The sequence below is a fragment of the Lepidochelys kempii genome, chromosome 2, assembly GCF_965140265.1.
Source record: "Lepidochelys kempii isolate rLepKem1 chromosome 2, rLepKem1.hap2, whole genome shotgun sequence".
NCBI classification, from domain to species: domain Eukaryota; kingdom Metazoa; phylum Chordata; order Testudines; family Cheloniidae; genus Lepidochelys; species Lepidochelys kempii.
This window is the reverse complement of record NC_133257.1, coordinates 234,306,079-234,321,082: the sequence shown is the minus strand read 5'-3', so window position 1 is coordinate 234,321,082 and position 15,004 is coordinate 234,306,079. Positions and strand designations below refer to the sequence as shown.

General features: G+C 43.6%; 1 protein-coding gene across 1 annotated transcript; it reads right to left on the bottom strand.

Moving 5' to 3' along the window:
• Window positions 1-218: 218 nt before the first annotated feature.
• Window positions 219-14,617, bottom strand: MSRB2 (methionine sulfoxide reductase B2). The gene is made up of 5 exons (XM_073334235.1): window positions 14,406-14,617; window positions 11,678-11,790; window positions 10,603-10,679; window positions 2,863-3,010; window positions 219-1,197 (listed from the first exon to the last, which is right to left on the bottom strand). The coding sequence occupies exons 2-5, from the start codon at window positions 11,699-11,701 to the stop codon at window positions 1,012-1,014; spliced, it is 435 nt and encodes a 144-aa protein (XP_073190336.1). The 5' UTR covers window positions 11,702-11,790; window positions 14,406-14,617; the 3' UTR covers window positions 219-1,011.
• Between the last annotated feature and the right edge of the window lie 387 nt (window positions 14,618-15,004).

The following is a 15,004-nucleotide window of genomic DNA, read 5'->3' as shown; positions in this document are numbered from 1 at the left end:
GCAAACATTTTAACACTGAAACCTACAGGCCACTATGACTTGGATTTACTTTTCAAAGTTAATGTAGAAGTTTAAGTTAAGTACAAGGCAATCATTCTGAGAAACATTTTATTTCAACATCTACAAGATCGAGGAACACATCAATGTTCAATTCCATAAACATTTTGCATTATTTCATAGAAACTTAAACATTATAGTCAAAACTAATACATTGTACACATTCTTAAAACCAAATTCAAATGAACACAAATATTAGGCTAGAAATTACAATAAATATATTTTTACCAACATTTTCTCAACAGCAATAAAGCAAAACTCCAGCAGCACAAAGGATCTGGTAGTGAATTCACGTTTGGTACTAAAGTGAAGTATTGTTGTGACAGCTACAAAAGATCCTTCTCTTACTAGTCTAAGCTTGGTTTAAAGGGATAGAGAATAAGACGGAGAATATCTTGTTGCCCTTATATAAATCCATGGTAAGCCCACATCTTGAATACTGAATACAGATGTGGTCTCCTCATCTCAAAAAAGGTATACTGGCATTAGAAAAGGTTCAGAGAAGTGCAACTAAAATGATTAGGGGTTTGGAACAGGTCCCATATGAGGAGAGATTAAAAAGGCTAGGACTTTTCATCTTGGAAAAGAGGAGACTAAGGGGGGATATGATAGAGGTATATAAAATCATGAGTGGTGTGGAGTAAGTGAGTAAGGAAAAGTTATTTACTTGTTCCCATAATATAAGAACTAGGGGCCATCAAATGAAATTTATGGGCAGGAGGTTTAAAACAAATAAAAGGAAGTTCTTCACACAGCATACAGTCAACCTGTGGAACTCCTTGCCTGAGGAAGTTGTGAAGGCTAGGACTATAACAGGGTTTAAAAGAGAACTAAATAAATTAATGGAGGTTAAATCCATTAATGGCTATTAGCCAGGATGGTTAAGGAATGGTGTCCCCAGCCTCTGTTTGTCAGAGGGTGGAGATGGATGGCAGGAGAGCGATCACTTGATCATTATCTGTTAGGTTCACTCCCTCTGGGGCACCTGGCATTGGCCACTGTCAGCAGACAGGATACTGGGCTGGATGGACCTTTGGTCTGATCCAGTACGGCCATTCTTACGTTAACGAAACACTGTTGATACAGAACCTTTTGTCCAGAAGGTCTGGGACCATCATCAAACACATGACCAACATCACACTGCAACAGAAAAACAATGATTAGTTAAGTGAACACAAATCTCTTCAAGGTAGAATATCAGACAGGACTCCATGTTCTGCAGTGCAGTGCTATTCCACAACTTAGTTAAGAGTGACAACTCAGGGGGAAAAAACCCTACAGGCTACTCAGACATTTCTTTAAGAAAAGATTTTCTACACTCACAGCATGAGGAGTGGGATCAGCACAAAGCTAACAGCAAGTTCACAAGCTGTAAAGACATCCAAAGGAATGTGAGGTTATGAGTTGTTCTAAGAGATCCCAGTCTTTCCAGGTTAGCAGTAATACACAATAAGATGTACTCACTACAGAACCTGGCCCTGCTGCAGGCAAGATATGACCTGGTTCTGCAGGTCTTATGCACACAAAATTCTTGCTAACCTCTATGGAATACTTTGTCAATCCTATTTCATACCTCTGGTACACTCTGAGGCATCAGGTCCTACAAAGTGTGGCCAAACACCACAGACATGTTTGTAACAGTTGGTCACATGAAATAATCTCTAGTGAATTGGTAATAGATTTTGTTCCTAAATTCCAACCTGAGTGTACTTAAAAAGATGCTCATCTTATCTGCCAGATTGTTCCCTCAAACAAAAATGGATTTTTATAGCTGATACTGCTTTGATCTTGACTCACATATCTGAATCCCAAGGGATGAGAAATAAAATTTTTCAGTGGTATCATAATACTTCCAGACAGACTAATTTGCTAACTGCATGGATGCAAACAAAACATATCCACAAAGATTTTATATAAATTCACACACCAAATAACATTTTCAAAAGCACCTGAGTGACTTTGAAAGTAAATGGGACTTAAATTTCTATGGGGCTTAGACGCCAAAGTCACTTAGACATTTTGAAAGTTTTACCCTTTGGGGGTCGAGGCGGATAATCGGCTAAACATGAGCTCCCAATGTGATGTTGTGACCAAGAGAACTAATTTGATCCTGGAATGCACAAACGGGGGAATTTTGAGTAGGAGTAGAGAGGTTATTTTACCTCTGTATTTGGCACTGATGCATTCACTGCTAGAATACTTTGTCCAGTTCTGGTGCCCACAATTTAAGAAGGAGATTGATAAATTGGAGAGTTCAGAGAGCCACAAAAATGATTCAAGGGTTAGAAAACATTCCTTATAGTGAAAAACTCAAAGAGCTCAATCTATTTAGTTTAACAAAGGCTGCTAAGGGATGACTTGAATACAGTCTATAAGTATTTTATGGGGAACATATATTTAATAATGGGTTCTTCAATCTAGTACAGAAAGGTATAATAATCCAGTGGCTGGTAGTTGAAGCTAGATAATTCAGACTGTAAATAAAGTGTACATTTTTGACAGTAAGGGTTACTAACCATTGGAACAATTTACTAAGGTTTATAGTCTATTCTCCACCACTGACAATTTTTAAATCCAAGACTGGGTGTTTTCCTAAAGATATTCTCTAAGAATTACACTGGTGAAGTTCTATGGCCTGTGTTATGAAGGAGGTCAGACTAGATGATCACAGTGATAGATTCCAAGGCGAAAAGGGACCAATCTCTAGATATTGTTCTATGGCAAACTATGCAGACAATGAAAGAAAGATGAGGGAAGAAGAAAACACCATAAAGTCCTTCCATACCACCTTCAAGATAAATGTACCTGTTTGCAAATGACTTCTGTGCTGGTTGATCCCAATGAGGTATCTGGACGCCTCAGGATATTGGCATTGCATTCATCTGTACCACATGCACCGAAAGCTTCTGAAAATGAAGGCCATCCAGTGCCAGAATTGTATTTCTTCTCTGACCTACTGAGGACAGCAGATCTTGTTGTTAATCAAGAATATAGATGTTAATCAGACCTTTTTTGTTGTTTTCAATAGGAAAAACTGGCTTTTCCTTCTACTCTCTCCTTCACCTTTGGCACCTTAAAGACTAACAGATTTATTTGGGCATAAGCTTTCGTGGGTAAAAAACCACTTCTTCAGATGCATGGAGTGAAAATTACAGATGTAGGCATTATAATAACACATGAAGAGAAGGGAGTTACCTCACAAGTGGAGAACCAGCGTTGACAGGGCCAATTCAATCTGGGTGGATGTAGTCCATTCCCAATAATAGATGAGGAGGTGTCAATTCCAGGAGAGGCAAAGCTGCTTTTGTGATGAGCCAGCCACGCCCAGTCCCTATTCAAGCCCAAATTAATGGTGTTAAATTTGCAAATGAATTTTAGTTCTGCTGTTTCTCTTTGAAGTCCATTTCTGAAGTTTTTTTGTTCAAGTATAACTACTTTTAAATCTGTTATAGAATGTCCAGGAAGATTGAAGTGTTCTCCTACTGGCTTTTGTATGTTAATACATGAATCTGTAATTTTCACTCCATGCATCTGAAGAAGTGGTTTTTTACCCACGAAAGCTTATGCCCAAATAAATCTGTTCGTTTTTAAGGTGCCACCAGACTCCTTGTTGTTTTTTGTGGATACAGACTAACACAGCTACCCCCGATACGTGTCTCCTTCACCTTTGTTTTTTTTTTTTTTTTTTTGTGTTTGGGGTTTTTTAAATAGCATTTGGCTCAGTAAGCATCTTTTTCACTGCATATCACTGTTCCAGAACCTTTTCACCTAATAGATTTCTTGTTCTTTCTAGAGTACAAGCTTCTGTCTCATCAGTGGTGGTCCAGCCTTCTACAGTGTTTGAAAATGGCTTTCCAAATAGCTAACCACACTAGGAACTTTCCATAGAGCTCCAAAGGCCACAGTTAAAAACTTTATGCTTCCAAATACATTATTTTTAAAAAATCAAAGTTGAAAATTACACTAAGTTTTGGAGTCTCATTAGTTTAACCTTCCAGACAAGGTTCATACCTCAGCAAAAGCGACAAGCTGTAACTAAAAAAAGTCCAGCAGATCAATTCTACACAAGTCAATGGAGCTTTCTAGAATACAATGATCTATTGCCCCCAAGAGGTGACAATTAGCATTACAGAGACAACTACTACTTGTGGTTAAACAGGAACTGGAAAAAAATATGCTGAAAAAGATAAGAGACTGGGGGTGGGGAATCCTTGAGCCAACCTTTGCTCAGAAGGTACAATTCAAAATTCTGTTGGGAGGAAAAATAAAGTCAAAGATAATGCAAATCAATATAGCTAATCAATACAAAACCTGAAGATTGATGTAAAATCACAGAACAGCATGGCATGAAAAATAAATGGTATTCAAGAATGAAACAATTTCAGGTTATTTGCCTTAAGGGTTCCTTTTTACATCCATTTTAATTCTCTAAGCAGACATTTAAAAAGAGAACACTACAGTTAATCTATGGGATTATTACCAATACAGAACTAGTTCCACATTCATCTTAAAATCTATTATAAAGTAGGATTTATTAATGACAGTAATTCAGAATTGTTCATTTCTATGGATAAAAGATTTGTAAATCATTGCAACAAATCAAGACTGATTGCACTACTATGCTAAATATACTGAAGAACAAATCCTGAAGGTCTCCACTCAGGTTTTCATTCCCTTATTCCAGGGCCAGCTTTCTCAATGCTCCCCAAAAATCAGTGCTTACAGTGGCACCTAGTGGTGCCACCATTGAAGAGTTTCCAGTAGCAGAAGGGAGTCCTGTATCACAAATGCTCTAAAGTGAAACATTTAATTAAGATAAATACGCATGTTCTGGTGGGGCATGATGAAACACTGACAATCTTATTTCTGTGCCTTTCAGAAAGACATATTAATATCTAAAAAGAAAAGGAGTACTAGTGGCACCTTAGAGACTAACCAATTTATTTGAGCATAACATTTAATGTTTCTAAAATGGCCAATGTTCACTTTAATTCAAGTCAAAAGTAGCAATGTACATCTGGCACATAATTTGTAAATATTTTACAAGCAATATAATCTTTGCAAGTATGTGAGAATGTAGTGAAGGAATGACTGGAGGATCACTCTTCTAAGGGCTACTGTTCCATCTATTATGCAAAGGCACAAAGTATTATGAAAATGCTCAGCTACAGGTTTGCAAAAGATGTACAGAGTTTGGCCCCCAACACCTAGGGATCTCAGGGGTCTGCTAGAAGCCAGGACAGATTATCACACAGAGAGACCTGGTCCATCTTCACTGTACTGCATGGCTTCAACTGAACCAGTTCTCCAGGGGCTCCTCCAGCTGTCATCTGCTGAGGGAAACATGCCCCCTCACCTCATGGGGGTATTGGACAGTACTACAGAGGCTCATGGCAGGAAAGTTAACAGAGCTTGCAGATTCCCCATATGGGTTGGTGCAGGACTGGGGACCACATAATGTCCCTTCCCCACTCCAGCTATGCAAGGCTCTCTGCAGCATCTGGGACAGCTTTGCCCCAACACATATGGGCAGGGGAAGACCCACATGCAGCTTCCTAAGGCATGGCCGGAGCCAATACCGTCATCTGGTTAAAACTTAATCTACTTCTGCTTCTTTTTGTCTGTTTTAATAGTTTTATTTCCAGAACACAAGAATAAGCTCTACATGTTCATACACTAACTCCCCGCCATCACTCCACACATAGTACATGAAAATTACAACAGAATATTGATAAATTGTCAAGAAACAACCACATTTCCTTACATTTATCCTTCTGTTCATTTAAATGAATGATACTCTGTAAGGGCCCTATCTGAAACCTAGTGAAGTCAATGGAAATTTTTCCACTACAACCTCAATCGGTTTTGGATCTGTCCCTAAATTTGCTAGTTCATTTAGTCTTCTACACCAGTTTTACAATGTTTAAACCTTACTGGAGAGGTTTTCCATTTTCAAAGGATCAGTCTTCTGAGCTATTAAACCAGCTTTCAAACAGAAATTGTCCCTGTGTGGTTTACTAGTAGGTATATCACTTATATCCTCTAACAGAAACATTTAAGTAGCCACAAAAATACCCCTGTTCAAGATCATATTTGTCCTTTGAAGTACTTAATCGCAGAATTTATGGATAACTGGACTTTCCCAAAACATATGCATTAGATTAGCCTTCACCATACTATATCTCCAGCACATGTCATTTGCTTTGATTTCTACTTTAGCCACCTTGATGGAGTCCTGATAATTCTAAAAATGCTTTTTGCAGTAGAAGTCTCAGCTGTGTGGTTACTGAAGATTTGAGGTTTCATTTAAACTCCATAATTCGCTATGTATGACGGTTGAGGTCTTTGTTCCATGTATTTTGAACCTTTTCCACTGAGTAGATATATCTATATACTTATTACTCTCTGCTACCATATGGAGAGAGAACTTTTTGTTTATCCTTGGCTAAGACTCCGATGCATTTTAAAAAAATACGGATTTTTTTATTGTGAAGTTCTTTGTGTGTACAGCTCAGCTAAACTAGGATGAATGATTCTCTTTTCAAATACTAGTTTTTCTATGAGCATTGTGTAGATCCTTCTTAAAAAATTGAATCATGGAAATTTTTTCTCTCAGTCCATTTTAACCTATGAATTTTCCTGTTTCCAATCTTAAAGGATAGGCTGTTGCAGAATGTGACTTTTTTTTTTCCCCTGTAGCAATGGATCAAAGTCCAATTTATTTGACAACTCTAGCCATGCTTTTCTAGAGCAGTGTGTTACAAGATCTGTGTGTGTGTGTGTCTGTGTGTGTTTTTTTTTTTATTGCAGTAAGACTAGAAGTTTAGTACAAATGAAAGCAACTGACACAATTCTCTTCAATACTGCCCCATCTTCATGCATCCTTCTTTATTTAACATTCAATATAAAGGATGCTTTAATGTAAAGGAACAGCAATTGTTTTTGCAATTTGGGAATTTAAAATCTCCCTGATCTGCTGGAAGGTATCACTTTTCTAGCCTATTGCAGGCTTTTTACCTTGTCTCCACAGAGTTTTGCAACATCTTACTAGTTTCTGAACATTGATTTTTAAAAATGTTTATGGGCAATGATCTAAAAAGCTACAAAAGTTTAAGCAGTGTTCATTGGTATTATATTTCCATGCTCACCCAAAGGTGAATTTAGTCCGTTCCCAATTACCACGATCTAGTTTTATCACCATTTATTGCTGGGTCCTGCTTCATTTTTACTATGGCCTTTACATTGTTTTATTTTATAGCAGTTCCTCAGGTTCCCACTGAAGTTCTAGTCTGAAATGTATGTTTTAAAACATTTATAGAAATTGGTATGATTTCAGCCTTATCCCAATGTAACTCTTAGTTGGAAATATACAAGGCAATTACCTAGGTCCAAAATATGAGGAACCATCTTTTCTGGCTCAGTTACAGACAGTAGAGCCATCTGTATATAACATTCCTAGACACCCTATTGACAAACTTAGATGTTGATGATCTTGCAGAGTGTGTAGTGCTGATAAGGGGAGTATGGAGAGGAAAAGCATAGACACTCAGGGCCAGATTTTCAAAGGTATTTGAAAATTCCATGTAGTGGGAGTAGGTTAGACACCTAACTGCCATTTGCTTAGCAGGAGTTCGGCACCTAACCTGCTTAAGTGCCTTTGAACATCCAACTAGATGCCTGTCTGCTTCTTAAAGGCACCTAATTATCTTAGACAATCTGCCCCTCACAGGCCAGTAATGTCAAGAGTATGCAGAGAATAGTAGACAGATTCCCATGCCACATTTCCTAGGCACGTGTGCCCCTGAAGATCTGATAAGGAGGGAGGCCTGGGGGCAGATATTATGGTGCTCAGACACAGTGGGTTGGCAGCAACCATCCTCACTATATAAAAGTAGGTGTACAGTAACAATTTTAATAGAAAACCAAGACTACTGCTCTACAGCAGAGTAAAGGTGATGCACTGCCTCCAGAAGAACAGGGTCTGGAGAAGGACTACTCAGCGGGCCAGTAAGTACTTCTCAGGGCTAAGCAGTCTAATGACCACTTTTCCTTTCAGGATCAAGCCCTTAGTGCCCCTGGTAATTCTGCAGCTATCAAGACGCTTTGGCTAACCTGAAAGTAGGAGGGACGATGGAAATCCTTGGTGAGTGCCTCTGTGGACAATAAACATCTGAGATAAGGGGGAACCATCATGCTGGATCAAACCCAGTGGCCTATTTGGTGCAGTGTTCTGTCTCCAAGAGTGGTCAGCAACTGCTGCTTCAAAAGATGGTGCAAAACCCTGCAGTGGGCAGTTATGAAATAACCTGCCCCCAAGGAGAGTTTCTTCTTTACTTCCATGAGTTAGAGGTTAGCTTATGCCATGGAACATGAGGGTTTATATTCCTCCCCAAACTCTTGGGTGTGTTTTACTATTATAACTCTGGATATTTTTGTCATCCATGTAAATGTCCAATTCCTTTTTGAATCCTGATAAGGTCTTGGCCTCAATATCTTCTAGGGCAATGAATTCCGCAGGCTAATGGCGCAAACTAATATTTCCATTTCCTTTTCCTTTAAATCTGCCACCTTTCAATTTCACTGATTGTCCCTTTGTTTTTCTAGTATGGGACAGGGTGAATATGCCTCTACCTTCTCTCTACCATACATTATCATTGTCTCCTTTCAAAGGTAAGCAGATCCAATCTTTTCACTCTCTTCATACAAATGTTTTTCTATGCCTCTAATCATTCTTGTTGTCCATCCCTGAACCTCTTCTACACAGACTCAGAAGCAACTATGCCTGGGCACAACAGCCCTGCCTAGCTCTAAAGTCAGTGGTAGTGTTGCTTAGTGGATACAGCACTGGGTGGGGATTCAGAAGACCTGGTTTCTATTTCTGGCTCTTCTATTTTCCTGCTGCGTGACCCTGGGCAAGTCACTTCCTTGCTCTGTGCCTCAGTTTCCCCAACTGGGATATGGTGATAAAGATAGTAACCTTTATGAAATGCTGTGAGATCTACTGATGAAAAGTGCAATATAAGAGTTTGGCTTTAATAATAATACCTGCCTTTCTTCCCAGCTGTAATGTACATTCTCAGTTCACTTTACTGAATGCCTTTCCAGCATCTAGAATCAGAACTGCAATTTGTCTGTAAACCTGTGAAGACATGTCAAAGCTAGAATAGTTGTCAATAGCAACACCAGCTTGGCTCACTCTGGGAGAATATATTCTATTTGTTTATCCATAACTCTGACAGTCTTACAAATAAAATTAAGGAACAAGGATCATCCAGTCACTTTTTTTGGGATTTAATATGAAAGAAATTAAAATATCCATGAGTGTTCGTGGTAGGATGGAATCTTCAATGGCTGCATTGAAGGCCCTAATTAATCTTTTCTAAAGTTAAAACTCTTCCAACATAAAATTCCATGCGTCAAGTCCCAGTCTTCTCCCATTATTCAGAGAAGTGACTGATCCCCATTTATTTTTCTTTCCTTGTAGTTTTATCCCAATAATTTCTCACTCTTCATTTAAATCCCTCCTTAAAACACACTTCTGCAAAGCCTTTCAAAATGACCGATGCTCAGAGCTGGATGAGGACAAACACTATAGGACATGCCTAGGTCCCAGCTTCTGGAGTCATGTGACTATATCAGACCCTCCGTTTTTTTTTTTAAAAAAAGTAGGTTTCTAGCCCTCCTGGTTGAAAACGTGACACAAGTGTAATCAATGAAGTCATGTCTGCCTGAATCTTCAGACATCCTGAAACAATAGCTCAGAGGTGTGATCTGCTCCATTAATCTCAATGGAGTATTAGCTCCAAGACCTGCTGCTTTGGGGCTCAGCCCATATCAACCAACAGAGGCCTCTGTGCAGCAGGGGAAGAGTGCAGAAGCCCTAGCTCTGTCACTCAAGCAGATACACCCCGGGAAAAGTACAGAGGTGGGTGGGAGGTGTCTGCTCTCTCCAGAGGGAACCCTTTCTGCATTCTTAAGAGGAGGAGGGATCCTGCTTCTGCCTCTAGGAGGGGAAGAAATGGGCCCCATGCCACTGCACCTGCCTCTATGAAGTGAGGAGGTCCTTCTGTTTCAACCATTCCAAGTGATGGGGAAGGACCACACAGTATTATGATATGCGTAGGGGCTGGGCCCAGACTGCTTTTGCTCGACCCTGCATGTGCTGCAACCTCTTACATCAACTCCAACTCTCCCCAGTGGGCCAGGTGCTGTGTGTGTCCAGTTTGTTTTGAATTACACCGCAAGCATCTTAGAAGGTCATCATGTTTTCTTACTTCCTTGTAATGTACCAGGCCCACTGTTAGCAAACAAGTAAATAATAGGTGACATTAGGGATCTTCATGTGTTTAAGAACAGGGCCCAATACATACCCATGTCCCTGCCAGCATCTTGGAAATCTCATGCAGTTTTTCGTATGCTAGCATCAAAGGATTTTTCGATAGTCTGGGCTATGATTTTTTCCCCCCGTTAAGAATATATTGCACTGCCTGTCATATTAAGAAGCTCTTAGGACAGCCATATATGCTGGAATTTTGAAGATCTTACCTGAACAATGGGGCATTGCAGTATACCCAATGGTACATTCCTGGATCTCTGTTATTCAGATAGATTCCGGTAAATGGCTAAAAAACAACGTAGTATTAACATACTACTTTCAAGGTTCAACATCTGGAACAAACATGTAGAGGGTCAGATTTGAAACAGGGGGAAAAAACAGACGGCCTCACAGGAGGCCTTTGAGGAACAAACAACAAACACGCACACAAAATCGAGGGGAATATGCCTTTGGATTAACAGTGAAGATTGCCCCTGCCTTCAAAAGCTTCCAGAATACAGTCTAACATCAAATGTGTAAATCATCCAGGTAGTGGAGCCAGTGTCACGACCTTCTAAGCTCATGAAGTGTGCAGCACCTCACAGATCAAGTCACTTATATAGAGTTCAACAACTTCAAAGTACTCTACAACTAACTAATCCTCATAGCCCCTCTGGGAGGTAGAGAATTGTTATCCTTATTTTACAACTAAGGAAACAGACACAGGTTACATGATTTGGTCCAAGGGCACATGGCAAGTTAGTGACATAGAACTAAACCATATGGCCTTTCAGTTAGAGAATGAAATATAGCAGGGTGACAAGGTATGAACATGGTCTGGCATGTAAAGGGTTACTCAGTTCCAACCTATTACATGGCTGTTATGGGTGGGGTTATAAAAGGAAAGAGGAAGCTGGTGCAAAGGAGGCAACCGCAGAGGAAAGGCGTATTCTGGTTGGAGCTGGAAAGGGCCCAGCAATTATTCCCCGGTAATTTGAGTTGATTTGTTTTGGTTTTGAGCTTTGTTTTTGGAACTCAAACAATCCCTAAAGAAAGGGCTAAGTCTGCACACCAGCTTACAAGCACACAGGAACTGCCACATTGGATCAGACCAGTTGCCCATCTAGGCCAGCACCAGAGGCCTCAGAGGAAAGAAATCCTGCAGTAGATGGGGATAAAGAGCCCCCAGAGAAAGTTTCTCCCCAACCCCCAATAGCTAAAGGATGGATTAAGCCCAGAAACGTGAACAAAATGAGAGATATTTCCAGTACCGTCTCCTTGACAGGCATCAGACCTCGTGCTTACCACTTCAGTTCCTTTTTCTCTCATGATATAGAACTGTTTCGGAGTCAATTTCTTTTGCCAATCAGTGGTGACAGCTGTTTCATCATATCTAGTCAGAGACCCCACATCTTTAACTGGAAAAAGAAAAGAGTATATAATTTAAAATACGTGCTTTTCTCATCTTGAAACACAATCTGTTGGCCATTGTCCACTTCAACATCAGGCTGAAAATTCACTTTGCCCACAAACAACTGAACTTGAGGTTTATGTGGGTAATATATAGGTGAGGAAGGTGGGACTGGGAGCTGAATATTGCCACACCCAACAGAGGAGCAGGGCATGCTGTTGCAGTGCAAAACTCCACACCTGCTCTCTATGCTATGGGCTGGAACCGTGACAGCAGTCCCTACACACCACTTATGTTAAAGATACTGGAGCTGTGTAACACAGCCCCTGTCCTGGAACTCCCCAAGCTTGGCCCTCCATTCAGGCTGCTCTGCTGGTGCACCTTCTTCACCTAGGTGCAGGGTTTGGCATAATTTGACCCTTAGAAATCAGAGCCAAAGCTAACAGAGATGTTATCCTCATTTACAGACCATCAAAGACTAGAGTAATGGTTCTCAAACCGTGGGCCACTTGTGGCCCAATCAGCGTACATGGCCCATAGGCACCGACTTCCCCGCTTTCCCCTGGGTCCTTGACCTCCCGCTCTGCCCTCGGCCCCGCCCCCACTCCACCCCTTCCATGCAGCCCTGCCCCGCCTCTTCCCAGCCCTGCCAAGCCCCCATTCCAACCCCTTCCCCAAAGTCTCTGCCCCCTCCCTGTCCCTATTCCAACCCCTTCCCCAAATCCCTGCTCCGGCTGTGCCTCTTCCCCAGCTCCTCCCTCTCCCTCCCAGCACACCACCAAACAGCTGTTTGGCGGAGGCCGGGGGAAACGCTAGGAGGTAGGCAGAGGAGCGGGGACGCGGCGTGCTTGGGGAGGAGGAGGTGGTGAGGCCGGGAGCTTGGCTGTCAGTGGGTGCAGAGCACTCACTAATTTTTCACCGTGGGTGCTCCAGCCCTGTGGGTGCAGCCCACATAACACATAGAGAGCTATATATGCGGCCCACAATAATAAATAGGTTGAGAACCACTGAACTAGAGGAACTCACTGATACATTGTCAGCAATGGTGGTGAAATATCCCACACAATGTATGGAGTGGCTGCCCGAGCTCATCCATAGGTTAGAACACACACAAATGAATGGGAGAGGGATAGCAGAAATCAGAGCACGGGTTCATCATTGATACAAGGGCAGGGAGCCCAGCGTACCAAGTCACAAAAGCCTGAACTACCAGTACTCCTATGCATGCTGGTGGTAGGGAGTAATAGGTTATTAACACAGCTGCTCACAAAGTGAAGCTGTTATAGTTATAGAATTGCAAATATTAGCCTATTTGGTACCAGGTGTATAATCTGTGAAGTTTTATTTTAAACAACTACTAACTAGGATCTGAAAAATTCACAGACTAGTGGAGCAGCAATCTCAGAAATGTCACCCTTCCCCTCTTCACTTTCTAGGGGGTCAGGGGGGTGGGATAGATAGATTGTAAACTCCTTGGGGCAGGGACTGTCTGCTAGTCTGTATTTGTACAATGCCTAGCACAATGAGGCCCCATAGTAATGAAGAATATTATGAGATAGCAATGAATTGTTTGGGGAGGGATGTTATGTGTTCAACAGTGACCTCAGAACATCCCTGATAACTACGTCTCTCCCACTAATTCAGCAATAAGCTAAGCTAAGGTGAAGAGGAGTGTACACAGGGGCAGATAAGGGATGAGAAAAAACAGACCATTGCCATAGTCATAAGTGCATGCTCCACAGGTTTAACTGATTGCCTATTAACTTTTACCCAGCGATTCCTGATCTAGCAAGCAATTCACCCATCAAAAAAGCCTGTAGAGTCATTAAAAAGACTTGAGATAGGAGGCTCCGAGGAATGGGATACAGGGCAGATGAGTGTTCAGCACAAACACCATTTCGCATGGCACCCTTGTTGGCACTCAGTGAGCTAAATGATCTCCTGCAGGCCAGGATCAACACAGGCCAGGAGTGCCCTGCCCAGAGCCTAAAGGGACACGCGGGCGGGCGCGCGGGCAGCAGAACGGCGGGAAAGGTTTCTGTGGTTCCTTAAGCTGGAGCATGTGTTTTCCCTGCTGCCTCCAGCCACCGCCTGACCAGGCGCTCTGGGTGCTGAGCGCCGGCGGGGCCCACGCGGTCAGCTCCAGCCGAAGTTCCGCCTCCCAGGCTCCAACGCTGCGAGCAGTTCCCTGGAGCCCCGCCCAGGTGGGCACAGGAGACAGCAGACGTTTCCAGCGGGGAAACCCCTTTGCCCTCAGCCAAGCCCCTGGACCCGCTCCCAGGCACGGGGCGCTGAGCACCCCCTAGCGCACGCGGCGGCCCGCGCGCGGGCGGGAAGGCGGCGCCCAGCAGCAGCCCCCCGGCAGGCGGAACGTGGCGCCACCACCGAACAGCCCCCGCGCTCAGGGCAGGCGCCGGCGGGTGCAGCGTCCTGGGCAGGGAGCGGGCGGCCTCGTCCCGGGCACGGCTAAGGGGGGCTCGCCCGGGCGCTCAGCTGCACGGAAGCCTGTGCCCGGGGGAGCCGGCAGGGCAGGGGCAGAGAGCCAGGAGGAGCGGGCCCGGCCCCGGCCCCGAGAGCAGCCTGAGCCCCGCCAGGCCTTCCCCCGAGCTCCGCAGCAGCTACCTCTGTCCGTGTGAGCAGCCCGGGCCCGCCGGCCGCTCCCGGGGTCCCCAGCACCAGCGGGGGGAGCCCTCGGAGCAGCCGGGCCATCGTGCAAAGGGGCCGAGCGAGCGCAGACAAACGGTCCGGGAGCCGGCGAGCCGCCACTCAGCCCGGGCTGGCCTCGGAGCGCGCCCGCCAGCCCAGCCAGCCGCCGCGCAAAGGGCGGTGCCCACCCCAGTGCAGCTCCGCGGAGCCTCCTGCACCGAGCGCGCTGGAGACAGCGCTGGGTCTGCCTGGCTCCGCGGCACTAGACACCTGCAGCCGCCCAGAGACCCGGGGAGGGTCCTAGAGCCCAACCACCACGGGAAGCGTCTACAGGATAAAATTAGAGCCGGGCAGGGAGTCAGCGGATAAGGGCCAGCTGGGGGTGTCTTAGTGCTGTGGTAGCTGCCTGCACCCCAATCCCAGGAGCTCACTCAGGTTTGAGCCCAAGTCCTCTTTCCATCCACAGGCAAATCAGTCTGACTCAGACGAGTAAGCACTCAGGATCTGGTGATAAGGGCCCTGCTAGGGGGGTGAGTCAGAGCCTGAGTCCTACTTTGACTTGGGTCTAAGCTTTG

Coding starts and splice junctions, on each gene's coding strand:
- MSRB2 (XM_073334235.1), bottom strand. CDS start 11,701: ATGAGAGAAAAAGGAACTGAAGTG. Junction 10,680..11,677: donor GAGAAAAAGGAACTGAAGTG/GTAAGCACGAGG, acceptor GTTGTTTTTTAG/CCATTTACCGGAATCTATCT. Junction 1,198..2,862: donor CAGAAGTCATTTGCAAACAG/GTACATTTATCT, acceptor TTTCTGTTGCAG/TGTGATGTTGGTCATGTGTT.